General features: G+C 36.7%; 1 protein-coding gene across 15 annotated transcripts in view; it reads right to left on the bottom strand.

The window, feature by feature from the left end:
• Positions 1 to 27767, bottom strand: part of TSGA10 (testis specific 10) — a 164006-nt gene that overhangs the window by 16869 nt on the left and 119370 nt on the right. For all 15 annotated transcript variants that reach the window (XM_063695607.1, XM_063695603.1, XM_063695604.1 and 12 more), the window contains 4 exons: positions 20790 to 20999; positions 5873 to 6075; positions 4133 to 4237; positions 3797 to 3946 (listed from right to left, as the gene is read on the bottom strand). In XM_063695607.1, the coding sequence (XP_063551677.1) occupies positions 3797 to 3946; positions 4133 to 4237; positions 5873 to 6075; positions 20790 to 20999 (668 nt within the window). The remainder of the gene's footprint in view (positions 1 to 3796; positions 3947 to 4132; positions 4238 to 5872; positions 6076 to 20789; positions 21000 to 27767) is intronic.

The raw sequence follows: 27767 nt of genomic DNA on the forward strand, positions 1-27767 counted from the left end.
GCAGTGAACTGAGATTGTGCCATTGCACTCCAGCCTGGGCAACAGAGCGAGACTCTGTCTCAAAAAAAAAATAAATAAATAAAAATAAAAATAAGCCCGGCATTGTGGTGCATGCCTGTATTCCCAGCTACCTGGGAGGCTGAGGCAGGAGAACTGCTTGAACCTGGGGAGCAGAGGTTGCAGTGAGCCAAGATCATGCCACTGCACTCCAGCCTGAGCAACAGAGCAAGATTCCATCTCAAAAAAATTAATAATAATTATCATCATCATCATCATCATCATCTGATCTTGAGTGATCTTTGGGTCAACAATGAAATCAAGATGGAAATTAAAAACTTCTTTGAACTGAGAGATAACAGTGAAACAACTTATCAAAACCTCTGGGATACACCAAAAGTAGTACTAAGAGAAAAGTTCATAGCATTTAGTGCCTACATCAGAAAGTTTGAAAGAGCACAAATAGACACTCTAAGGTCACACCTGAAGGAACTAGAGAAACAAGAACAAACCAAACCTAAACCCAGCAGAAGAAAAGAAATAACAAAGATCAGAGCAGAACTCAATGAAAATGAGACAAAAAAATTACAAAAGATAAATCAAACAAAAAGCTGGTTCTTTGAAAAGATAAACAAAATTGATAGACCACTAGTGAGATTAACCAAGAAAAGAAGAGAGAAGATCCAAATTAGCTCAATGAGAAATGAAACGGGAGATATTACAACCAATACCACAGAAATACAAAAGATCATTCGAGGCTACTATGAACACCTTTACACACACAAACTAGAAAATCTAGAGGAGATGGATAAATTCCTGGAGATATACAACTCTCCCAGATTAAATCAGGAAGACATAGAAACTCTGAACAGACCAGTAACAACTAGAGAGATTAAAACAGTAATAAAAAAATTGCCAATAAAAAAAGTCCAGGACCAGATGGATTCACAGCTGAATTCCATCAGACAGTCAAAGAAGAATTGGTACCAATCCTATAGAACACTACTGCACAAGATAGAGAAAGAGGGAATCCTCCCTAAATCATCCTATGAAGCCAGTATCACCCTAATTCCAAAGCTAGGAAAGGACATAACAAAAAGTGAAAACTATAGACCAATATCCCTGATGAACATAGATGCAGAAGTCCTATACATCAAATTTGCTAACTGAATCCAACAGCATATCAAAAAGATAATACACCATGACCAAGTGAGTTGCATACCAGGTATGCAGCAATGGTTTAACATATGCAAGTCAATAAATGTGACAGATCACATAAACAAACTTAAAAACAGAAATCATGTGATCATCTTAATAGATGCAGAAAAAGCATTTGACAAAATCCAGCATCCCTTTATGGTTAAAACCCTCAGCAAAATTGGTACAGGAGGGACACACACTTCACATAGATAGGTAATAAAAACTATCTATGACACACCCACAGCCAACATTATACTGAATGGGGACAGTTGAAAGCATTCCCCCTGTGAACTGGAACAAGACAAGGATGCCCACTTTCATCGCTTCTATTCAACATAGTATCTGAAGTCCTAGACGGAGCGATCACACAAGAGAAACAAATAAAGGGCACCTAAATCAGTAGAGTCAAACTATCACTGTTCACTGATGATATGATCATATACCTAGAAAACCCTACAGACTCATCCAAAAAGCTCCCAGATCTGATAAATGAATTCAGTAAAGTTTCAGGATACAAAATTAATGTGCACAAATCAGTAGCACTGCTATACACCAACAGCAATCAAGCTGAGAAACAAATCAATAACTCAACTCCTTTTACAATGGCAGCAAAAAACAAACAAACAAACAAAAACACCAACTTAGGAATATACCTAATCAAGGTGGTGAAAGAATTCTACAAGGAAAACTACAAAACACTGCTGAAAGAAGTCACTGATGACACAAACAAATGGAAACACATCCTATGCTCGTGGAGAATCAATATTGTAAAAACGACCATACTGTCAAAAGCAATATGCAAATTCAGTGCAGTTCCAATCAAAGTACCATAATCATTCTTCACAGAACTAGGAAAACAATCCTAAAATTCATATGGAACCTCAAAAGACCCCACATAGCAAGACTAAGCAAAAAGAACAAATCTGGAGGCATCACATTACCTGACTTCAAACTATACTACAAGACTATAGTTATCAAAACAGCATGGTACTGATATAAAAATAGGCACATAGACCAATGAAACAGAATAGAGAACCCAGAAATGAAGCCAAATACTTACAGCCAACTGATTTTTGACATAGCAAACAAAAACATAAAGTGGGGAAAGGACATCTTATTCAACAAATGGTGCTGGGATAATTGGGAAGCCACATGTAGAGGAATGAAACTGGATCCTCATCTCTCACCTTATAAAAAATCAACTCAAGATGATCAAAGACCTAAATCTAACATCTGAAACCAGAAAAATTCTAGAAGATAACATTGGTAAATGTCTTCTGAACTTTGGCTTAGGCAAAGATTTCATGACCAAGAACCCAAAAGCAAATGAAACAAAAACAAATATAAATAGATGGGACTTAATTAAACTGAAAAGCTTCTGCACAGCAAAAGAAATAATCAGCAGAGTAAACAGACAACCCACAGAGTGGGAGAAAATCTTCCCAAACGTGCATCCAGCAAAGGACTAATATCTGGAATCTACAAGGAAGTCAAACAACCAGCAAGAAAAAACAAAACAAAACATAATCCCATCAAAAAGTGGGCTAAGGACATGAATAAACAATTCTCAAAAGAATATATACAAATGCCCAACAAACATATGAAAAGATGCTTATCATCACTAATTATCAGGGAAATGCAAATTAATACCACAATGAGATACCTACCTTACTCCTGCAAGAATGGCCATAATGAAAAAATCAAAAAGCATAGATGTTGGCATAGATGTGGTGAAAAGGGAATGTTTTCATTTACACTGCTGGTGGAAATGGAAACAAGTACAACCACTAAGGAAAACAGTACAGAGATTCCATTTAGAACTAAAAGTATAACTACCATTTGATCCATCTATCCAACTACTGGGTATCTATTCAGAGGAAAAAAAAGTCATTATATGAAAAAGATACTTGCACACGCATGTCTGTAGCAGCATAATTTGCAATTGCAAAAATATGGAACCAGACTAAATGCCCATTGACCAACAAGTGGATAAAGAAAATGTGGTATAAATACACCAGGGAATACTACTCAGCCATAAAAAGGAACGAAATAATGGCATTCATAGCAACCTGGATAGAGTTGGAGACCATTATTCTAAGGGAAGTAACTCAGGAATGGAAAACCAAAAATCATATGTTCTCACTTTAAGTGAGAGTTAAGCTATGAGGATGAAAGTTATAAGAATGATACATTGGACTTTGGGGATTCAGGGGGAAGGATGGGAGAAGAGTGAGGAATAAAGGAGTACACAATGGGTACAGTGCACACTGTTTGGGTGTTGGATGCACCAAAATCTCAAAAATTACTGCTAAGGAACTTATCCGTGTAACAAAAAACCACCTGTTCCCCCAAAACCATGGAAATAAAAAAATATATAATTTATGCAAACAGATAAAATATTAGACCTTTCATTTTAGTATAATATATATAATTCTAATTTAATTATCAAAATCCTGTATTTTATATCAATATATCTTGGTAATCATATTTAAATATCACTATTAAAGATAGACTATTGAGTTTCCTTATTACCCCAAATGTTCACTATACTAGATACTGCTATTTGATCTCAAGAGAATGGATCCTTAAACAGACTCACTCTTCCAATGATCGATCTAGGCCTCGGTCAGGAGATCGATGGTGAGCACGTTCTGGTGAATGACATTTTGTATTTGGCTTCATTGTAGAACTCATATGATAAGCATTACTTGAATAATTTTGGCGGCGAAGTTCTTGTACGGCCCTCTCCCTAAAGCAAAATAGTGATGCTTTAAATTTTACATCCAGCAAAATTATTAAAACTATCATAAAACTAGCTCAATTCATACTTGAAAATCTAACCATCATGAAAGAACTAAAACCTCTTGTTACCTAAGAAACAATGCTTTCCATGCTGAAAAGCATTGTTTTTGAGCTTGCATAGAGATAAACTTACCTTTCAAAGCGCTCTGTTCCTAGTTGTCTTTTGGTAATGTCTAAATCAGCTTCCAATTGTGTGACAACATTTCTGAACTGGGCCACATCTCTACTCTGGATGGCCCTGTTTAAAAGAAGATAAGAGTTATAGTCGACTAAACTTAAAATATGGCTATGATTCTGGGGTACATGAAACCATATTGATAGTGGTTTCTCAGCTGGATCCAAATCACATTGTGATTTTTATGGCCAGATTTATTAGTACATCTAAAATATGCCCATGTTAGACATAGTAAGTATGCAGAGTAGCCTACTTGAAAAGCCTAAGCAATCCCAGTCCCATTTAATTAGTTAATCCTTCTCTGTTTCAGCTTCCCTGTGGGAACATATTATACATCATCTGTCTATACTACTTACTATAAATTGTTTTTTATGTAAGTACTTAGAGGTATTCTATAAAGTAGTGGTATGATCAAATAATTAACACCGGAATTCACTAGCTCCATGATTAATATGGTCTGTTTTATATATATCTATTCAACCAAGTGCCTTATAATGAAATTTGACATACACAATCTTCAATTTAATAGAATCTTCCTTAAGGCTAAAAAATGCCTCAAAAAACCTGTAATAAGGCACAATATCATAGGGAAGATAAACATTGATGAATGCCACTCACACAGAACATTCTATCCTCTTCACTTGCTTTCAGGATAGTATCACAGACTGCTGAAATCTAAACTTTAGAGACTAATAACAAACACTTCTCATGCTAATTCTAAGTGTTAGTATTTACCAGCCAGTCTAAAACAGAGTATAGCCCTTAGGGTGGAAGTTTTGGCGTATTTCACGAAGGTAGATTTCCACCTACCATCCTGAGAAAGTGATCCTGCAAAACCTGTTGAAGGAATCATAATAGGCTAGCTACAGCAATGGAAAAGAAGGACTCAGTCACCGCCACTATAACCTGAAAACGGTTTCTGAAGGAAACTGGCCCTGGCTCTGAAGCCCTTGCCTAGTCAGGGGCTCCTAGGATTGCTGAGACCATGCTTCTTATCCTTCCCCATGTCCTGACCTCAGATGTGAGGACAGAGTGGAGGCTGGATGAAAAGTGTTACAGATGGGACAGGTAAGAACAGGGGTTAAGGGTCCCCCATCAGTTTTTATGAGAGGTGATCAAGTTTAATAGAAAAAAAATTCACTATACAGGGAGGCAATTCCACCCAATTCTCCAGCCAAATGTCTTTTAATAAGGTGCTAGGAGTGCTAGAGATCCTAAAAAAAAGAAAAGAAAAAGAAAGAAAAGAAGCCAAAATCAATGTCCTGGGAAGTCTTCTGTATTTTGTGAATGCAGGTGTTCTTCTAGGTATCCAGTACATGCAATAGGTACAAAAGAAAATATGATGTGGCAAATGCAAACACTAGGTTGCAATATATTGGTCTAAATATGAAAATTCTTCTGGTTTCAAACTGGTTAATTTTTTTTCTCATTTTGTTATATTTCCTAAAGGCAGTATTTTAGATCAGACATTCTATTATACTCAAAACTCTGTTGGAAAGAATCAGTAGAGATCATTAAACTTAAATTTAGATAAGAAAAACATAATAGAAAAAGTACCACCTCTTAGGCAAATCACAGTATTTCTGATCCTTAGGCAAATTATAGAAGGCAAATTCTCTAAATTCTAGCTTAAAAATTCTACTAAAGTACCAAAAAATTAAGATGTATGACTTTACTTTATATTGCTAAACAACTCACATTTTATTTTCTGCCAAACAAAGGTGTTCTTTAAGAAGCTGAATTTCAGATTCTTTTTCTTGAAGTGCTATCTGAGACTGATATTCTTTGTCTCGATTGGCCACCAGCAAAGCTTCTAGATTCTGCATGGAGATTCTCTCATTTGCCATCTGACTCCTCAGGAGTTCAATTTCAGAACGAGCAGAATCTAACTCATTCTCCCTCTGTTCAATAACAAGAAGATATCTACACTTATTCCCATTAATTCACTTAACTATTATATTATCAGGGACTCACAAAATTTTCATAATCTGTTATAAACTGGCAACTACTTTTAATGTGATTTGAAATTGTGTCCCTCCTTCTTACCAAATAAACACACCACACATGTATGTATAGTATCACTTTCTCCATCTCTCTGATCATATCAGAAAATTCATTAATTTAAGAAAAGGCTTATTAATTTCAAACTGCAACCAGTTTCTACTACCAGCTTTGATATTTCTTTATATACTCCTGCAAGACTGACAGGATGATATCTGTGAGCACTGCTTTGTCCTGAGTTAGGTGAGCTACATGCTTATAGAATGTCATTGGACTCCATAATTAAGGAATATAAGGAGTAATGTCTTATATTCTTATATAAAGAGTAATCTTTTATAGTCTCTTAATATAATTAATAATTATATTTAATAATGTAATTAAATATAATTATAATTAATATAAGGAGTAATCTCTTATATTCTCTTGCATAAACTTGTGGAAAGCTTCCTTTTGAAAATTATCTTGAGCCTTAAAATATGCTCAGTGAGACAAATGTTTTTTAAAAAGGAGGAAGAACAGTCACTAATATTTAGAAAACAATTATTCCTTATCTTGTAATATACATAACAAATTCTATATGCATTTAAAAGTTAAATTTGAAAAGGTAAGCTTTAAATTCCAGTGAAAAGAAATAAAAATGAAATTACATGGAAGGGAGATAGGTAGGTAGGGAAATTTTCTAAGCTAGATACAATGCAAAAAAAAGTTTCATCACATTAAAAAAATAAACATTTTGATAGTCAATATAAACTTAACCAAAATTTGAAAGGAAACAACTGGAAGACAAATAAACTTAGTAAATCAAATTAATAGCTTATATCTCTACTAACATAAAGAACGCATACAAACTGATGAGAAATATGAGCTAAATGATAATGATCAGAAAATTTACAAAAGGAGAAATACAAGTAAATTGTAAACGTATGGGGAAAATTTACCCTTACTAGCAATCAAATAAACTAAAACAAGATGCCATTACTAGTTCAGGGCTTCTTACCTCAACATTACTGATGTTTTGGGTTGGATAATTATTTGGAGTGGGGGCAGCACTATGCATTACAGGATGCTTACCAGTATCCCTGGCCTCTGCCCAATCAACGCCACCAGCATTCCCCACTCTAGTCATGACCACCAAAAAGGTCATTACTAAATGCACACTGGGAGCAAACTCTCTTTCAGCTGAACTGGAAAAACTCTACCAAAGACACTGTTCTAGTCTATCTAATTCGCAAATTTGTTAGTTTGTGTTAATGAACATTACATTGGGCAATGGCAATCTCATATACTTTGCTGGCAGGAGTAGAAAATGGACCGTGATTTTTTTGACAATAGCTTTTTTGAAATATAATTCACATGCCATCAATGATTTTTAGCATATTAACACAGTTGTACAATCGTTACCACAATCTAATGTGAGAACTTTTTCATCATCCCAAAAAGAAACTCAAGGTTGGGCATGGTGGCTAACACTTGTAATCCCAGCACTCTGGGAGGCCAAGGTAGGTGGATTGCTTGAGCTCAGGAGTTTGAGACCAGCCTGGGCAACATGGTGAAACTCCATCGCTACAAAAAATTCAAAAACTTAGCCAGGCATGGTGACATAGGCCTGTAGTCCCAGCTACTCAGCAGGCTGAGGTGGGAAATCGCTTGAGCCCAGAAGTCGAGGATACAGTGAGCCAAGATGGCACCACTGCACTCCAGCCTCGGCCACTGAAGGAGATCCTGTCTCAAAAAAAAAAAAAAAAAAACACCCAACACAGAACCAGAACCTTCTCTGGCCCTAGGCAACCCCTAAACTATTTTCTACTATTTGCCTTATTCTGGGTGTTCCATATAAACGGAAACAAACAATGTGTATGCGGTCTTTTGTGACTGGCTTCCTTTATTAGCACAATGTTTTTAAGAGTTATCAATGTTTTAGCAGGATCAAAACTTCATCACTTTCATTGCCTAATAATATTCCATTGCATAGATAAACCACAGCTCTATTCATGAGTTAAAAATATTTGACTTATTATACTTTGGGACTATTATAAATAATATTGCCATAAAAATTTGTATACAAGTTTTTGTATGGACATGTTTTCATTCCTCTTGAATAGACAGAAGTGACATTTATGAGCTGTAAGGCAATCTAATTTTTAACATTTTGAGGAACTGCCAAAATGTTTTACAAAGTTGCCTTACTATTTTACATTTCCACCAGCAATGTATGAGGGTTTCACTTTTTCCACATTTTTGTCAACATTTTTTATCTTCTCTCTGATTACAGCCATCCTAGTGGTTGTGAAATAGTATGGTTTTGATTTGCATTTTTCTATTAATGATGTTCAGCATCTTTTCATGTGTTTATTGGCCATTTATGTATCTTATGTAGAGAAATGTCTATTAATATCCTTTGCCTAATTTTTTAGTTGGGTTATTAAGTTTTTTGTTTTTTGAGACAAGGTCTCATTCTGTCACCCAGGCTGGAGTGCAGTGGCATGAAGATGGCTCACTGAAGTAAACCTCCCACCTCAGCCTCTCAAGTCGCTGGGAATACAACTGTGCACCACCACACCTGGTTAATTTTTGTATTTTTTGTAGAGATGGGTTTTTGCCATGTTGCCCAGGCTGGTCTTGAACTCCTGGGCTCAAACGATCCTCCTGTCTAGGCCTCCCAAAATGCTAGGATTAGAGGCATGAACCACCACTACATATTTTGAATATGAATCTCTTATCAGATATATGGTTTGCAAATGTTTTCTCACATCTTGTGCATCGTCTTGCCACTTTCTTGATGATATCATTTGCAGCACAGAAGGTTTTTTTTTATTTTGATCAAGTCTACTTAATCTATTTTTTTTTGTTTGTGTTTTTGATGTGTATTTAAGAAAGTGCTGCCTAACCCAAGGTCACAAAGATTTACTTCTGTGTTTTCTTCTTAATACAGTTTTTGCTGTTACATATAGCCCTATGATTCATTTTCAGTTAATCTTTGCATGTGATCCAACTTCATTCTTTTCCACATAGATATTAGGTTGTCCCAACGCCATTTGCTAAAAATACTATTCTTTCCTCATTGAATTGTCCTAGCACCTGTATTTTCAAAAATCATTTGGGCACAAATGTATAAACCATTTCTGGACTCTGAATTCTGTTCCATCAACCTCTATGTCTTTCCTTATGCTAGTACCACATTGTCTTGATTACTTCAGTTTTGCAGCCAGTTTTGAAATCAGGAAGTGTGATTCTCCAACTTTGTTTTTCTTTTTCAAGATTGTTCTGGCTATTCACTTGCACTTCCATATGAATTTTAGATCAGTTTGACAATTTCTACAAGACACCTGGGATTCTGATAAGCATTGCCTTAAATTTGTGGATCAGTTTTGGGAGTAATGCCATCTTAACAGTGATAAGTGTTCTGGCCCATGAACATGGGATGTGTTTCCATTTATTTAGGTCTCCTTTAATTTCTGTTGACAACGTTCTGTAGTTTTGTAAAGTACAAGTATTTGTCTTTTTTTTTTTAGACAGAGTCTTGCTCTGTCACCAGGCAGAGTGCAGTGGCATAATCTTGGCTCACTGCAACCTCTGACTCCCTGGTTCAAGCGATTCTCCTGCCTCGGCCTCCCAAGTAGCTGGGATTACAGGCACGTGCCACCACACCCAGCTAATTTTTGTATTTTTAGTAGAGATGGGGTTTCACCATGTTAGCCAGGATGGTCTTGATCTCCTGACCTCACGATCTGCCCACCTCGGCCTCCCAAAGTGCTGGGATTACAGGCATGAGCCACCGCGTCTGGCCGTATTTGTTCTTTTTTAATGCTACCCTTTTTGATGCTATTCCATTTGATATAATTTTCAGATTGTTCATTGTTAATGTATAGAAATAAGAAATATGATAACTGGATATTGATCTTGTGTCCTACAACCCTGATGCTCATTAATTCTAATACTTTTTTAGTGGATTCTTAGGATTTTCTACATTTCAGATCATGTCACCTGCGAACAGAGATAGTTTTACTTCTTTTCCAATCTGGATGCCTTTTATTTCTTTTTCTTGCCTAACTGCCCTGCCTAGAACCTCTGCTACAGTGTTGAATAGAAAAGGCAAGGTGGGCATTCTTGTCTTGATACTGATCTTAGGGCAAAATCATTCAATCACCACTAAGTACAGTGTTTGCTGTGGGTTTTTCACAGGTGCCCTTTATGAGGTCAAGAAAGTTTCTATTTCTAGTTTATAGAGTGTTTTTATCAGGCAAGAATGTTGGATTTTGCCAAATGCTTTTTCTGCATCCATTGAGAAGGCTGTGTGGTTTTCGTTCTTGATTCTGTTGATATGATGATGTATTAATTGATTTTTCAGTTGTTAAACCAACCCAGCATTCATGGAATAAACCCTACTACATGGTGTAAATTTCGTTTTATGTGTTGTTGGATTCAGTGTTATAGTATTTTCTCGAGAATTTTTCATCTGTATTCATAAGAGATAATGGTCTGCAGTTTTATTTTCCTGTGAGGTCTTTGTCTGGCTTTGGCCTCAGGGCAATAATGGCTTCATAGAATGCATTAAGAAGTGTTGTCTTCTACTTTTGGAAGAGTTTGCAAAAATGCTGGATCAATGCATCATGAATCATTTGGAAGAATTCACAACTGAAGCCATCTGGGCCTCAGTATTACTTTATGGAAGTTTAAAAATTTCTATTTTGACCTCTTTAGGTTACAGGTTTATTCAGATTTTCTACTTTTCCTTAAGTCAGTTTTAATAGTTTGTGTTTTTCTGGAAATTTGTTGATTTCATCTAAGCATTTAATTTTTGGCATTCAGTTGTTCATGATATTCCCCTATGATACTTTTTTTTATAAGGTTAGTAGTGATGTCCCTTCTCTTATTCCCGATTTTAGTAATTTGGCTCTGTCACTTTGCTAAAGATTTGTCAATTTTGTTGGTATTCTGAAAGAACAAGCTTGTGGCTTCTTTGATTCTTGATTGTTTTCACTTAGTTTCTGTTCTAATCTTGATTATTATTTTCATTCTTCTTGCTGTGGGTTTAGTTTGTTCCCTTTTTCCAGTGTTCTAAGTGGAAGGCTAGGTTAGTGACTTAAGAGTTTTCTTCTTTTTTAATATAGATACGCATTTATAGCTATAAATTTCCCTCTAAGTACTGCTTTAGCTGCATCCTATATGTTTTGACACGGTACACATTCATTTTCACTAATCTCAGAGTATTTTCTTTTTTTCCTTTGTGATTTCTTCTTTGACTCACCACTATTTGGGAATGTGCTGCTCAATTTTCATATACTTGTGAATTTACAAAATATTCTTCTTTTATCAATCCCTAACAATTCCATTGTGATGGGAAAACATATTTTGCATAAGTTCAATCCTTTTAAATCTATTGAGGCTTATATTATGGCCTAATGTATGATCTATTCTGGAGGATCTTCCATGTTGAGAAGACTATGTATTCTACTGTTTTTGGAAGAGTGGTTTATATATTTATGTTAATGCCAATTTGGTTTTTGTGTTGTTGAAATCTTATATTTCCTTGTTGATGTTCTGCCTAGCTGCTCTCTTCATTATTGAAAGTGGGGTATTGACATCTGCAACTATTACTGTTGAACTGTTTATTTACAGCTCAATACAGAAATGTTATTCCTACATAGCTGTTTTTCTTCCTTTTCTCACTAGTGATATTAGTCTTACACTTACATCTATATATGTCACAAGCCCAATGATACATTGTTACAATTATTACTTTTAAATGTTATAGCTTTTAAAGAAGTTGATAGAAGAAAGGACAGCAAAAATATACAGTCAAACTTAGTAGCTCTTTTTTTTTTTATTTTTGAGACGGAGTCTCACTCTGCCACCCAGGCTGGAGTGCAGTGGCATGATCTCAGCTCACTGTAAGCTCTGCCTCCCAGGTTCATGCCATTCTCCTGCCTCAGCCTCCCAAGTAGCTGCGACTACAAGCACCTGCCACCACGCCTGGCTAACTTTTTTGTATTTTTTTTAGTAGAGACAGGGTTTCACCGTGTTAGCCAGGATGGTCTCGATCTCCTGACCTCGTGATCTGCCCACCTCAGCCTCCCAAAGTGCTGGGATTATAGGCATGAGCCACCACGCCCGGCCCAAAGCAGCTCTTTTAAATATGTTCAAAGAAATAAAGGAAGTCATACTTAAGGAGGTAAAGTAAGGCCATAAATGGATGAATTGATAAAGAAAACATGGTATATATACAAAATGGAATACTATACAGCAGCGGTCCCCAACCTTTTTGTCACCAGGAACTGGTTTCATGGAAGACAATTTTTCCATGGACAGCAGTGGGGGTGGGGATGGTTTTGGGATGAAAACTGTTCCACCTCAGATCATCAGGCATTAGTTAGATTCTCACAAGGAGTGTGCAACCTAGATCCCTTGCATGCGCAGTTCACAATAGGGTGCACGCTCTTACGAGAATCTAATGCCACTGCTGATCTGACAAGAGGTGGAGCTCAGGCAGTAATGCTCACTCACCCACTGCTCACCTCCTGCTGTGCGGCTAGGACTGGTACCAGTCTGTGGTAACAGGCTATGGGCCCGTACAGGTCTGCGGCCCAAGGGTTGGGGACTCCTACTATACGGCCTTTAAAAAGAAAAATATTCTGTCATTCATGGCAACCTGGGTGGAATTGGAGGACATTATGCTAAGTGAAATAAGCCAGGCAAAGAAAGACAAATACTGTATGATCTTACTTATAAGTGGAATCTAAACAAGCTGACTTTATAGCAACAGAGAGTAGAATGGTGGGAGGAGGAAGGATGGAGAAAGGGGAGATGTTGATCAGAGTCCAAAGTTTTAGTTAGACTGGAGAAATAAGTTTTGGTGATTTATTACACTGCATGGTGACCACAGTTAATAATAATCTACTGTATAATTCAAAATTGCTAAAAGAAAATTTTAATGATATCATGCAAAAAATAAGTTGATAAGTTGATTGATATGTTATTAGCTTAATTAAACCTGTCTACCATACATACATCAAATCTGTCTACATACATAGACCAAAACATCACATTGTACTCCATAAATATACATAATTATTATTTGTCAACTAAAAAAAGAAAGAAAAAAGTAAAAGAAGGCCTAATAACAATGTCTCATCAAATAGAGACTAATAATAAGGAAATAATAAGCTGCTCTAAAAGACAGTTTCTTTTGTTTGCTTTATTTTCCTATGGATGGGCTGCATTTTCCTGGCTTTTTGAGGGTTAAATTTTTGTTGTTGAAAACTAGAAATTTTAAATAATATATTGTAGCATCTCTAAATACTGATCCTCCCCATCTTGGGGCTTGTTATGGTTGGCTTATTTCCTTATTTATTTGTCTGGACTGTTTCTATGATGTCTGTTTCCCTTGCGGTATATAGCCTCTGATGTTGCTCCTCAGGGTATGCACATAGTTACCCCGATCCCCTCCTATGGGCATTTACACAGTCATTCTAGCCCCTCCCGCTAGGATGCAATGGATTTAGCCAGGCTCTCTTTGACTGTCTCTCTCTGATCTCCCTGTTAAGTGTCTGGCTGGTCTGTCCCTACTGGTATCAAATCCAACTATTAGCCTCTATTAATTGCTAGCTGACTGTTCTATTTATTTTGATAATCAACTGTGGGTTACCTTGCTTCACAGTCTGATCCAATTACATTTGATCCCTTTGCAGGGGTACTACTTCCCAACCCAAGCATTGTTGAGGTACGATTGACAAATAAAAATTATATATACTTAAGGAATATAACATGATGTTTTGATACACACATACATTATAGAATGATTGCCACAATTAAGCTAACTAACATATCCATCACCTCTCTCTCAACTAGTTACTGTTGTATGTGTGTGTTAAGAACACGAGATCTATTCACAGCAAATTTCAAGCATACAGTATATTAACTGTAGTTACCATGCTGTACATTAGATCTCCCAAACTTATTCACCTTGTAACTGAAAATTTGCACCCCTTGTCCAACGTCTCCCTTCTTCCCCTACTCCCCTCACCCCTAGCCCCTCATCACCACCATTCTACTCTCTGTCAAACTCACAGAAGGGGTAGTTTTGAGGCAAGTTTTTGAGGCTTGCTCTGATCCCAGAAGGGCTCTTGTTAGCTGCTGCTGTCCATGGTTCTCTATTCAACTTCTAACTGGTCTATTGTTTCCATTTTTGTTTTCGTGATGTTTCCTCTTAATTGTGAAGCAGTGGCTTTTTGAAAGCTCGTTGGCTGTATGTGCCAAAATTTCCACTTGTGGGAATCCATCTTAAGGACATAATGCAAAATGTGATAAAAGTTTTACTTAAAAAAATTTTCCATGTTGTTTTATACAATAAAAATTTTACATTTTTTATACAGAAATGGTAAAAAGTAGAATAATCCATTTAATATATTATTTTGCAACTATGCAAAAGAACACAAAAATCTGGCCAGGAAAAGAAAAGGCCAGAAGGAAATGTAACAAAATGTCTATAGTGGGAGAAAGTACCTTATTCTAGTTTTAGGTTCTGAAATCCATTGTAGCCTAAGGTGATGACTACATTTTTAAAAATCCTTTGCTTCCTTCAAAAATTATATGAGATTCTCCAAAGCACTTCTCATATTATGCCTAAGGAAATCACCCATAACATAAGCATTCATTAAAAGATGATAAAGGAAGAATATTTAGAATTCATGTTCTCAAAATTCCTTGAGAAGAGTTAGTTAATAGATATGCTATTAATTTAGAGATAGAAAATCAAGACCAGGGTATATTGTATAGTGTGAATTATATATCAACAAATATATCTCGGTAAATGTATTTTAAAAAAAAAGAAAAGCAAAGAAAACTAAGACTGAAAAAAAGGTCCAGATAGTGCTTTAAACTATTTTTATAGGAGAATGAAGGTGGCAACATAGATATTTTTGACCCTAACTTCTCTTTTCTTATTTAAAATTACCTGAATGATCTCAGGGATGGAAGGCTAGTTCAATATTCAAAAACAATTAATGTGATCTATCATATTAATAGGCTAAATAAGAAAAATAATTGGATCTTATAATTAGATGCTGAAAAAGCATTTGACAAAATTCAACATCAATCTATGATAAAACCTCTTAGAAATATGGGAATAGAGGGGAAATCCCTCTACTTGATAAAGAACAACTGCAAAATACTACAGATAACACTAGTGGTGAAACACTGAATGCTTTCTGCCTAATATTGGGAAGAAGGTAAGATGTCCACTTTCACCATTCTTAACTGACACCGTGCTTAAGTACGAAACAGTGCAAGAAGGCAAGAAAAGGCAAACAGATCAGAAAATAATAAAACTGTTCTTATTTTCAGATATAGTGGTTGTTTACCTAGAAAACCCCATGGAATCTGTAGGAAAACTCCTAGAACTAGTAAGTGGATTTGGCAAGTTCATAGGACACAAGATAAACATTCAAAAATTAAAATTGTTGGCTGGGCACGGTGGCTCATGCCTGTAATCCCAGCACTTTGGGAGGATGAGGCGGGCAGATAACTTGAGGTCAGGAGTTCGAGACCAGCCTGGGAAACATGGTGAAACCCCGTCTCTACTAAATACACAAAAATTAGCTGGGTGTGTTGGCACATGCCTGTAATCCCAGCTACTCGGGAGGTTGAGGCAGGAGAATCACTTCAACCTGGGAGGTGGAGGTTGCAGTGAGCCAAGATCGTGCCACTGTACTCCAGCCTGGGGGACAGAGCAAGGCTCTGTCTCAAAAAAAATTAAAATTATTGGCTGGGCATGCTGGCTAACACCTGTAATCCCAGCATTTTGTGAGGCTGGGGCAGGAGGATTGCTTAAGGCCAGAAGTTCGAGACCAGCCTGGGCAACATAGCAAGACCCCATCTCTACAAAAATCAAAATATTAGCCAGGCATGGTGACACATGTCTGTAGTGCCACCTAGCTACTTGGGAGGCTGAGGTGAAAGAATTACTTGAGCCCAGGGGTTCAAGACTGCAGTAATCTGTGTGCCACTGCACTCCAGCCTGGGCGACAGAGTGAGACCCAATCTCTAAAACCAAACCAAAAGAAAACAAAAAACAAAAATCAATTGTACTTCTACATACTAGCAAGCAACACGTTGACAATGACATTAACACTAAAATACCACTTACAATAGCTCAAAAAAAGAATACTTCTTTTTATTTTGTAGGTGGAAATCCAAACATATACAGAACTTGCATGCTGAAAACTACACAGTTAACAAAAGAAATCAAGGAAGATCTAAATAAGACATATCACGTTCACGAATTGGAAGCCTTAGCATAGTAAAGATGTTAATTCTCCCCAAGTTAATGCAATTTTAATGCAATTCCTGTCAAAATTCAAGCAGGATTTTTGAAGATATAAAAAGATTATTCTAAAATTTATGTGAAAAATCAAAGAGATTAGAATACCTAAAACAATTTTGAAAAAAAAAAGAATAAAGCAGATGAACCTAAATTAAAGACTTAATATATAACTACAGTAAACAAAATTCTGTGGTATTGGGGGAAAGACAGATACATAGGTAAATGTAAAAGAATAGAAAACCAAGAAATAGACCCACACAAATATACCCAATTGATTTTTCACAAGGGTACAAAATCAGTTCAATGGCAGAAACATAGCTTTTTAAACAAATGGTAAGAAGAAGTTGGATACTCATAGGCCAAAAAAAAAAAAAAAAAAAAAAAAAGAACCTCTATGTCAACCTCACACTTTACGCAGAATTAACTCAAAATGGGTCACGGAATTAAATGTGAAAAATAAAACTATAAAACATTTAGAATAAGAAGTAGGAAAATCTTTGAGATTCAGAGCTATAGCAAATAATTTTTAGACTTAAAGCCAAAAGCACAATCCATAAAAGGAAAATTTATAAATGCGACTTCATCAAAATTGAAAACTTTTTAATTGAGAAAGACCCTGTTAAGAGGATAAAAACCACAAGCCACATACTTAGTGAAAGAAAATATTTGCAAACCACATGTCTGATAAAGCAGGAGTCCCTAACCCCTGGGCCACAGACTGCTACCAGTCTGTGGTCTGTTAGGAACCAGGCCACACAGCAGGAGGTGAATGGCAGGTGAGCCCGCAAAGCTTCATCTGTATTTACAACTGCTCCCCATTACTCGCATTACTGTCTGAATTCCACCTCCTGTCAGATCTGCAGCAGCATTAGATTCTCATAGGAGTGGAACCCTGTTGTGTTCCACAGGCAACGGATCTCAGTTGTGCACTCTTTAAAGGAATCTAATGCCTGATGATCTGAGGTGGAGCTGAGGCACTGATGTTAGCTCTGGGGAGCTGCTGCAAATATAGATTAACATTAGCAGAGAGGTTTGACTGCACAGAGACCTTAATAAATCAATTGCTTGCAGACTCATATCAAAACCCTATTGCTGAGTGGCAAGTGAAAATTAAGTTGCATCCAGTAGTAGGATTTATAGTGGCAAGTGAGTTGATGTGCTTCAATTGTACAGTTGCATCTAGTGGCAGGCTTTAAGTCAGAATCTGACACTTATTTTAGTCTGCATGTGGCCTGCCCATTTTTTTATTTACCACTTCCATCCGTGTCTCTTTCCTGCACTGAGTACTTGTCTCAGTCACAGTTTTGGTAAACCCACAAGCTAACCATAGCCAAAATGAGTAAAAAACAAACATCACTAGAGAGCTCCTTTGAAAAGGGCAAAAGACCCAATGATGAGACAGCAGAAGAATCTAAGACTATCAACAAAAGGAAAGCTGCATTTAAAAGAAAATACCAAGTCCCACTTAAATTACGGGTTCATTGCAACAGGTAGATTCACATTCTCCAAGTCTACTTTGTATAATATGTAGTGACCGGCTATCCAGTGAAACCATGAAACCTTCAAAACTGCTTTGCCACTTGGAGACCAAGCACCCTGTATTAAAAGACAAGACTTTGGAATTTTTCAAAAGAAAAAAATGTGAACACAAAGAACAGAAGCAATTATTAAAGGCCACCACTTCATCAAATGTGTCTCCACTGAGAGCATCATTCTTAGTGGCTAAACACATTGCTAATTCTAAGAAGCCCTTTGCTATTGGTGGAGAGTTGATCCTGCCTACTGATAAGGATAATGTCATAAAATTTTAGGAGAGGCTGAAGTTCAAAAGGTGGCACGTGTTCCTCTTTTGGCTAGCACCAATAACTAGATGAATTGATGAAATAACAGAGGATATTGTGACACAACTGTTAGGATTAATGAGTCACCGTGGTATGCAATCCAGGTTGACGAGTCTACGGATGTTGAGAGCAAGGCAACAATGCTTGTTTCTGTGTGATATATTTTTCAGGAGCATGTGCATGAAGATATGTTATTTGCGCTTTTGTTGCCAACCAACATCACAGTTGCAGACTGCTCAAGTCTTTGAATGACTACACATCAGGAAAACTGAATTGGTCATTTTGTGTCAGTATATGCACAGATGGCAGTGGTTGCCATGGCTGGATAGCTTTCTGATTTCATTACTTGGGTCAAAGAGGTCGCTTCTGAATGTGAGTCTACACACTGTGTCATCTATAGAGAAATGCTGGCTATCCAAAAAATGTCACCTGAACTTAACAACGTTTTGCAGGATGTGATTAAAATTATCAGCCACATTAAAGTACATGCCCTTAACTCATGTCTGTTCACATAGCTCCGTGAAGAGATGGATGCGGAGCACACACATCTTCTCTTATATACAGAAGTGAGATGACTTTCTAAAGGTGTATCACTGGCCAGAGTTTTTGAGTTATGAGAGCAACTCCAGAGATTTCTTTCATAAAATGTCACCACTGGAAGCACATTTTAGTGACAGAGAATGGGTCTCAAAACTTGCTTACTTGTATGACCTATACAGCCTGCTCAGCAAACTCCATCTGTCACTTCAGGGGAGAATGACAACTGTGTTCAAGTTGGCAGATAAAGTGGCTACATTCAAAACTAAACTGCTGTAATCCCAGCACTGGGAGGCCGAGGTGGGCAGATCACTTGAGGTCAGGAGTTCAAGACCAGCCTGGCCAACATGGTGAAATACTGTCTTACTAAAAATACAAAAATCAGCCAGGTGTGGTGGTGGGCACCTGTAATCCCAGCTACTCAGGAGGCTGAGGCAGGAGAATTGTTTGAACCCGGGAGGCGGAGGCTGCAGTGAGCCAAGATCACGCCACTGCACTCCAGCCTGGGCAACAGAGCGAAATGAAACAAAACAAACAAAAAAAGCCAAACTGGAATTATGGGGGCAACGAGTGAACACTGGGGTTTTTGACATTTTTCAAACATTAACAGAGATTTTGAAGGAGGGTGAGCCAGGGCCTTCTTTCTCCCAGTTGGTGTATGATCACCTAGCTCAGCTTTCAAAAGAGTTTGAGCATTACTTCCGAATCACAAAAGACCCGTGAACTTGGAAGGAATGGATCTGCAACCCATTTGTGAATATGCTAGGTGAATCGACTTTGTCCATGCTAGAAGAGGATCAACTGCTTGAGAGTGCAAATGATGGTGGCTTTAAAAGTATGTTTGAGACAACTTCAAATCTCCATACATTCTGGATTAAAGTCGAGGAGTTCAAGACCAGCCTGGCCAACATGGTGAAATACTGTCTTACTAAAAATACAAAAATCAGCCAGGTGTGGTGGCGGGCACCTGTAATCCCAGCTACTCGGGAGGCTGAGGCAGGAGAATCGCTTGAACCAGGGAGTCGGAGGTTGCAGTGAGCTGAGATCATGCCACTGCACTCCAGCCTGGCGACAGAGTGAGACTCCATCTCAAAAATAAAAAAAATAAAGGTTCAATAGGGTTTGGTAATAACAGAACTTTAAACATGACCAAAATTTTCCACTATTTCAAATACACTATGCATCTTCTATACATACCCCTTTAAAATTCGGGCTCTATCTCTCCAGCCACTTCCTCCCATGCATGCTACACTAGCCATTACAAAGTACTTATTATTCACTCCATACCCTTGTCCGTGTTGTTTTTCCTTCTGAATGGGATGCCTCATTCCTTTAGAGCTCCTGAGTATCTCCTTGTGTACTCTTCCCTGATATTCCTGGGCTGAATAGAAATTTCCTCTATAAAGCTTTTAGTGTCTCTTATTAATATATCATTCATTACAAATTATTTGTATGTCAATGGGAAGTCCCTGAGGACAGGAACCTATATCTTTGAATATTATACTCCCTGTGGCAAGTAGAACGGCAGGCACAAAGTAGATACAATCAACTGAGTTACAGTTAAAAGAACCCGGCCAATTAGTAAATAAATTTAGCTTAAAAGAATATCATTAAAGTTACAATTTAGCTAAATAAACCTCAACCTCATGGTTCTTTGCTGATCGCTATGTCAATGTGTTTTATGATTCTGCTGGCTAAAAGTAAATGCAAATTACATGCTCAAAGGAAGAGTTTCAGTTACAGTCTTAAGTTGTCTGGAATACAGCTGTCATAAACCTCTTGGATTTTAAAAATAAAATCTAAGTTCAAAGACATGGATTCATGTAATATTACATAAAAAAGAACTTACTTTTCCAAAATTATACTAACTTTACAGTAATAGCAATTTTAAAGATTTTTAAAATATATTACATACCATTTCTATTTCTTGATCTTTAGCAACCAGCTGTCGATTAAGAAGTTCTTTGCTTGAGTCAAGTTTAATACAGAGTTCCCTAGTAGAAGACAAATCTGCAAGAGCGGACACTTTTTCAAACTGAACCTTCTGAAGCTCCTCTTCCATTTTTACAACAGATTTATGTAAGGTAGAAATCTGGGACTTGTAAGACCTTTCTGCATTTAAGTGCTGTAAGAATAAAATTATATATATGTATGTATACATATATATTAAACTGGAAGGAAACTATAACATGGAAAAATGAAGTGGGGCAAATCTAAGAGTAGTGCACTTCGACTGTATGAAGTTTAAATAATACAGGTGGTAACAATACGTACAAAACAGTCTAAGATAAATTCAGGTTTTGACTTTTTTTTTAACATAAAATTCATGAGCAGGGTGGTCAACTGGTCATTCTTTTTAATGTACTTAGGAAAAAAAAACCTTTCCCATTTAAAAGTCTCCAGCCCCAAAACTAGTTGAGATATATCATTTGACCAACAGTTTTACCTATATTAGCCAGTTTCAATTATTTTATAATACAAATGCTATTGTTGTTGTTAAAAACAAAAATGCTAGCCACTGTTTTATTCACAACATCTGTTTCTGAATTCTTGACTGGCATGTCAATTTCAATCATAATGTCATAAAATGAAAACTGATAACTCTTTAACACTTACTAATACCTCTGAGGGAAAGAGACTAAGGGCAAGTATAAATTAAGTATATATCCACATTATAGGAAATAAGAGTGTGTTTTTAAAACTATGAGATTCAAGTTACATAAATGCTTTCGAATGTTCAAGATAATTCCACCCCCACCCTTTTCTTTCAGAAAAATGTCTTATGTAAGTGCACTGCCACCTACAGAGAAGTATTTGTTTGCTATAATGTGAAGACAAGTAGAACTGAGAGGCAAATAAATTTATGTGTTTTTACAAGTGATTTTACAAGTGTAAAGCACTAGAATTTGCTCCCATTATAAGTTATTTGGCCATAATTCACTCCTACTTTTCCTCTATCTCTTCCCTTCCTTCCTCACTCACTCTTTCTTATTCTCCAAGCCAACTTTTTATCCATCCTTTCATCCACCCACCCATTCATCACATATATATTGAATGTACTCTATGTTCCAGTCACTGTGCCTAGGTACATATTCGATGGTATGTGGTATCTGCTCTAATGAAACATCCAGACTACTAGAGAAGTCATATATTAATCAAATAATGATACAAATAACTATATAAATACATACAAAGAAAATATAATTAATACCCTAAGAGAAAAAACAAAATGGAATTATATAACATGCTTGATTAAAACCAGAAAAGGCAGAAGAGCAGCTGAAGACTAAACAAACAAATGAACAGGGCAATAAATTAAAGATACTTATAAATATGGGAAATATTAATCCAACTATAATTACTTTAACTGTGACTAATCTATATACCCCAATTAAGACAAATGGTCAGAGTGGATAAGAAAACAAGATCTACTTATTTAGCTACAATAAATTAATATTAATATTCAAATGTTAATGCTAATAAAAGGAAAGTTGGGGTAGCTACATTAATTTCAGACAAAGCAAATTTCAGAGAAAGGAAAATTATCAGTAATAAAGAGAGGGCATGACATAATGATTGTAAAAAGTTAATTTTCAAAGAAGACATAACAATCCTTAATGTGCACATTCCTAACAACAGAGCATGCCAACATATATAAGGCAAAAAAATTGATGGGATGGCAAGGAGAGATACCCATATCTACTATTCTAGATTACTATTATAGATTATTATTGGAGAATGCAACACCCATGTATCAGTAACTGACAGATCAAGCAGGCAGAAAGTCAGCAAGGATATAATTCAACTGAACAGCGTTATCAATCAATTGGATCTAGATATTTACAGAGTACTTTATCCAAAAACAGCAGAATACACATTCTTTTCAAGCTCACATGCAACATTCACTAAGACAGACTACATATGCCCTATAAAACACATCTAAACAAACTTAAAAGAGCAAAAATCATACAAAGTATACTCTCAGATCACAATGGAGTTGAACTAGAAATACATTAACAGAAGGATAGTTGGAAAATCCCAAAATATTTAGAAATTTAACAACATACTTCTAAATAACACATAGGTCAAAGAAGAAATCACAAAAAAAATTTAGAATATTTGAATGAAACAAAAATTAAAATGTAACTTACCAAAATTTGTGGCATGTAGTTAAAGCAGTACTTACAAGAAATTTATAGCACTGAGTGCATATATTAGAAAAGAAGGAATATCTAAAATCAATAACCTGGCCGGTGTGGTGGCTCATGTCTGTAATCCTAGCACTTTGGGAGGCCGAGGCAGGTGGATTGCCTGAGGTCAGGAGTTCGAGACCAGCCTGGCCAACATAATGAAACCCTGTCTCTACTAAAAATACAAAAAATTAGCTGGGTGTGGTGGCAGGCACCTGTAATCCCAGCTACTCAGGAGGCTGAGGCAGAAGAATCACTTGAACCTGGGAGGCAGAGGTTGCAGTGAGCCGAGATCGTGCCATTGCACTCCAGCCTGGGCAACAAGAGTGAAACTCTATCTCAAAAAAAAAAAAAAAAAAAAAAAAAAAAAAAAAAAGATCAATAACCTAAGCTTCTACCTTAGGAAACTAGGGAAAAAAAGAACATATTAAATCCAAAAAAACCCAGAGGTATTAGTGTGTTTTGTGTTGCTATAAAAGAATACCTGAGACTGTGTAATTTATTAAAAAAAAAAAAAGAGGTTTATTTGGCTCATGGTTTTACTAGCCGTACAAGCATGGTGCCAGCAGCTGCTTCTGGGGAGGGCCTTGGGAAGCTTTTATTGATGGTGGAAGGCAAGTGGGGAGGAGGTGTGTCACATATCAAAACAGTGAGCAAGGGAGAGAGAAAAGAGGTCTCAGGTACCTTTTTTTTTTTGAGACAAAGTCTTATTCCATCGCCTAGGCTGGAATACAGTGGTACCATCTCTGCCGACTACAACCTCTGCCTCCCAGGCTCAAGCAATTCTCATGCCTCAGTCTCCTGAGTAGCTGGGATTACAGGTGTGTGCCATCATGCCCTGTGCATTTTTGTATTTTTAGTAGAGACAGGGTTTCGCTATGCTGGCCAGGCTGGTCTCGTACTCCTGGCCTCAAGTGATCCATCCTCCTAGGCCTCCCAAAGTGCTGGGATTACAGGCGTAAGCCACAAGTCCGGCCCCAGATACCTTTTAACAACCAGATCCCATGTCAACCCATTAGCCTGGGGAGAGGACCAAGCCATTCATGAGATCTGCCTCCATTACCCAAACACCTCCCACTAGGCCCCATCTCCAACATTAGAGATCACATTTCAACATGAAATTTTGAGAGAACAAACATCCAAACTATATACACAGAAGAAAAGAAAAATAAGAGCAGAAATCTATGAAACTGAAAACAGGAAATTAATAGAGTAAATCAAAGAAATCAAAAGTTGGTTCCTTTAAAAGATCAATAAAATGATGCACATATGGGCAGGCTAATCAAGAAAAAATTACTAATACTGAAATAAAAGAGAAGCCATTACTATGGACTATATAGACATAAAAATAATAAGGGAATATTATTAATAACTCTGTGCCCACAAATTTGATAACTTAGATCAAATGGACCAATTTCTTGAAAATAGCACAAATGATTTACCCTAATACCAAAATCAGCAGAAGACACTACAAGAAATAAAAATTATAGACTAATATCGCTCAGAAAAATACATGCAAAATCTTCAACAAGATATTAGGAAATTAAATACAATAAAGTGTAAAAAGACTTATACACCATGACCAAGTGCAATTTATTTTGGATATTCAAAGCTGATTCAACATTCAAAAATCAGTTGATGTAATCCATCACATCAACAGGCTAATGAAATCATATGGTCACATCCATAGATGTAGAAAAAGCATTTGACAAAATCCAATATTCATTCATGACAAAAGCTGTCAACAAAGTAGGAATAGAAGAGAATTCTCAATTTGATAAAGAAAATCTACAAAAAATCTACAGCTAACATCAGACAACGGTGAGAAACTAGATGTTTTTCCTCTAAGATTGGGAACAACGCAACAATGTCTTCTTTCAACAGTTCTATTCAACGTATTTCTAGAAGTCCTAGCTAATTCATATGATTTGGATCTGTGTTCCCACTTAAATCTCATGTCACGTTATAATCCTCAATGTTGGAGGTGGGGCATCATGGGAAGTGATTGAATAATAGGGGTGAATCCTTCATGAATGGTTTATCACCATCCCCTTGGTGCTGTTCTCGTGATGGTGAGTGAGTTCTCATAAGATCTGGTTGTTTAAAAGTATGTAACACCTTCCCTGCCCTCTCTCTTCCTCCTGCTCTGGTCCTGTGATGTGCCTGCTCCCATTCTGGCTTCTGCTATGAGTAAAAGTTTCCTGAGGCCTCCCCAGAAGCATAGCAGAAGCCACTGTGTTTCCTGTAGAGCATGTGGAACCGTGAGCCAATTAAAGCTCTTTTCTTTATAAATTACCCAGCCTCAGGTATTCTTCTTATAAGAATGTGAGAACTAGTACAGAAAACTGGTACTGAGTGGGGCATTGCCATAAAAATACCTGCAAATGTGGCAGCAGCTTTGTAATTGGGTAACTGGCAGAAGTTGGAAGAGTGTAGAGGACTCAGAAGACAGGAAGATGAGGGAAAGTTTGGAACTCCCTAGAGACTTGTAAAATTGTTGTGACCAAAATGCTTATAGTGATATAAGCAGTGAAGTCCAGGCTGAGGAAGTGTCAGATGGAAAATGAGGAACTTATTGGGAACTGAATTGCCAGAAATATCTGAATGACAAATCTCTTAATGGCATTTTCTGCATTGCCAGAAAATGCATTCAGAAGGTAGATTATTAAGCTACTCAAGAAGGCACCAGAAAAAGGTGAAAATCAACTTAAAGAAATTTTAAGAAATATAGGATATGGATGACAAAATTTCCAGAGAAATAGATAGCATGAATAAAAAACAATCACAACTTTTGCAAATGAAAGTCAAACTTAGAAAAAGGCAAAAAACACTGGAAAGTTTCAACAATAGACTAGAACAAATGGAAGAAATTGAGAGCATGAAGACAAGGCTTTTGAATTAACCCATTGCAACAAAGAGAAGGAAAAAAGAATTAAAAAAAATAACACTGGCAAGCTGAGGCAGGAGAATTGCTTGAACCCAGGAGGTGGAGGTTGCAGTGAGCTGAAATTGTGCCATTGCACTCCAGCCTGGGCAACAAAAGTGAAACTCTGTCTCGAAAAAAAATATTAATAATAACAAATCCTCCAAGAAGCTTAAGATTATGCTAAATCACTAAACCTAAGAGTAATTGGTGTTCCTGAGAGAGAAGAGAAATCTAAAAGTTGGGAAAACTTATTTAAGGGAATAATTGAGGAAAACTTCCCATCCTTGCTAGAGATCTAAACATCCAAATACAAGAAGTCCAAAGAATACCTGTAAATTCATTGCAAAAAGATCATCACCTAGGCACATAGTTATCAGGTTATCTAAAGTCAACACAGGCCAGGTACGGTGGCTCACATCTATAATCCCAGCACTTTGGGAGCCCGGGGCAGGTGGATCACCTGAGGTCAGGAGTTCGAGACCAGCCTGGCCAACATGGTGAAACGCTGTTTCTACTAAAAATACAAAAATTAGCTGGGTGTGGTGGTGGGTGCCTGTAATCCCAGCTGCTCTGGAGCCTGAGGCAGAAGAATCATGTGAATTCAGGAGGCAGAGGTTGCAGTGAGCTGGGATCACGCCATTGCACTCCCCCTGGTCAGCAAGAGCGAAACTCCATCTCAAAAATAAATAAATAAATAAATAAATAAATAAATAAATAAATAAACGCAAAAGAAAGAATCTTAAGATCTGTGAGGCAAAAGCATCGAGTAACCTATAAAGAAAAACCATCAGATTAATAGCAGATTTCTTAGCAGAAACCATACAAGCTAGAAGGGATCGGGGTCTTATCTTTTACCTCCTTAAACAAAACAATTATCAGCCAAGATTTTGTCTCCAGTGAAACTAAGCTTCAAAAATGAAAAAAAAAAAAAAAAGCTTTTTTTCAGACAAATGCTGAGAGAAGTTGCCACTACCACGTCAGCGCTATGAGAACTGCCGACAGGAGTTCTAAATCTTGAGACAAAACCTTGAAACACACCAAAATAGAATCTCTTTAAAGTATAACTCTCACAAGGCCTATAAAACAACAACACAATTAAAGAAAAACAAAGTATTCAGGCAACTAGTAGCATAATGAATAATAGTACCTCACATCTCAATACTAACATTGAATGTAAATGGTCTAAATGCTCTACCTAAAAGACACAGAATGGCAGAATTGATAAGAATTCACTAAATAAGTATCTGATGTCTTCAAGAGACTCACCTAACACATAAGGACTCATACAAGCTTACGTAAAGGGGTGGAAAAACATATTCCATACAAAATGAAAACCAAAAGCGAGCAGGAGTAGCTATTCTTATATCAGACAAAGCAAACTTTAAAGCAACAACAGTTAAAAAAGACAAAGAGGGACATTATATAATGATAAAAGGAAGAGTCTAACAGGAAAATCTCACAGTTCTAAATATTTATGCATCTAACATTGGAGCTCCCAAATTTATAAGCAATTACTACTAGACCTAAAAAATGAGATAGATGGCAACACAATAATAGTGGGGGACTTCAATAGACAGGTCATTAAGACAGAAAGTTTAAAAAGAAACAATGGACTTAAACTATACCCTAGAACAAATGCACTTCACAGATATTTACAGAACATTCTACCGAACAATTGCAGGACATACATTCTATTCATCAGCACAAGGAACATTCTCCAAAACAGACCATATGATAGGCCATAAAACAAGTCTCAATAAATTTTTAAAAATCGAAT

The sequence above is a fragment of the Gorilla gorilla genome, chromosome 12, assembly GCF_029281585.2.
Source record: "Gorilla gorilla gorilla isolate KB3781 chromosome 12, NHGRI_mGorGor1-v2.1_pri, whole genome shotgun sequence".
Lineage (NCBI taxonomy): Eukaryota > Metazoa > Chordata > Mammalia > Primates > Hominidae > Gorilla > Gorilla gorilla.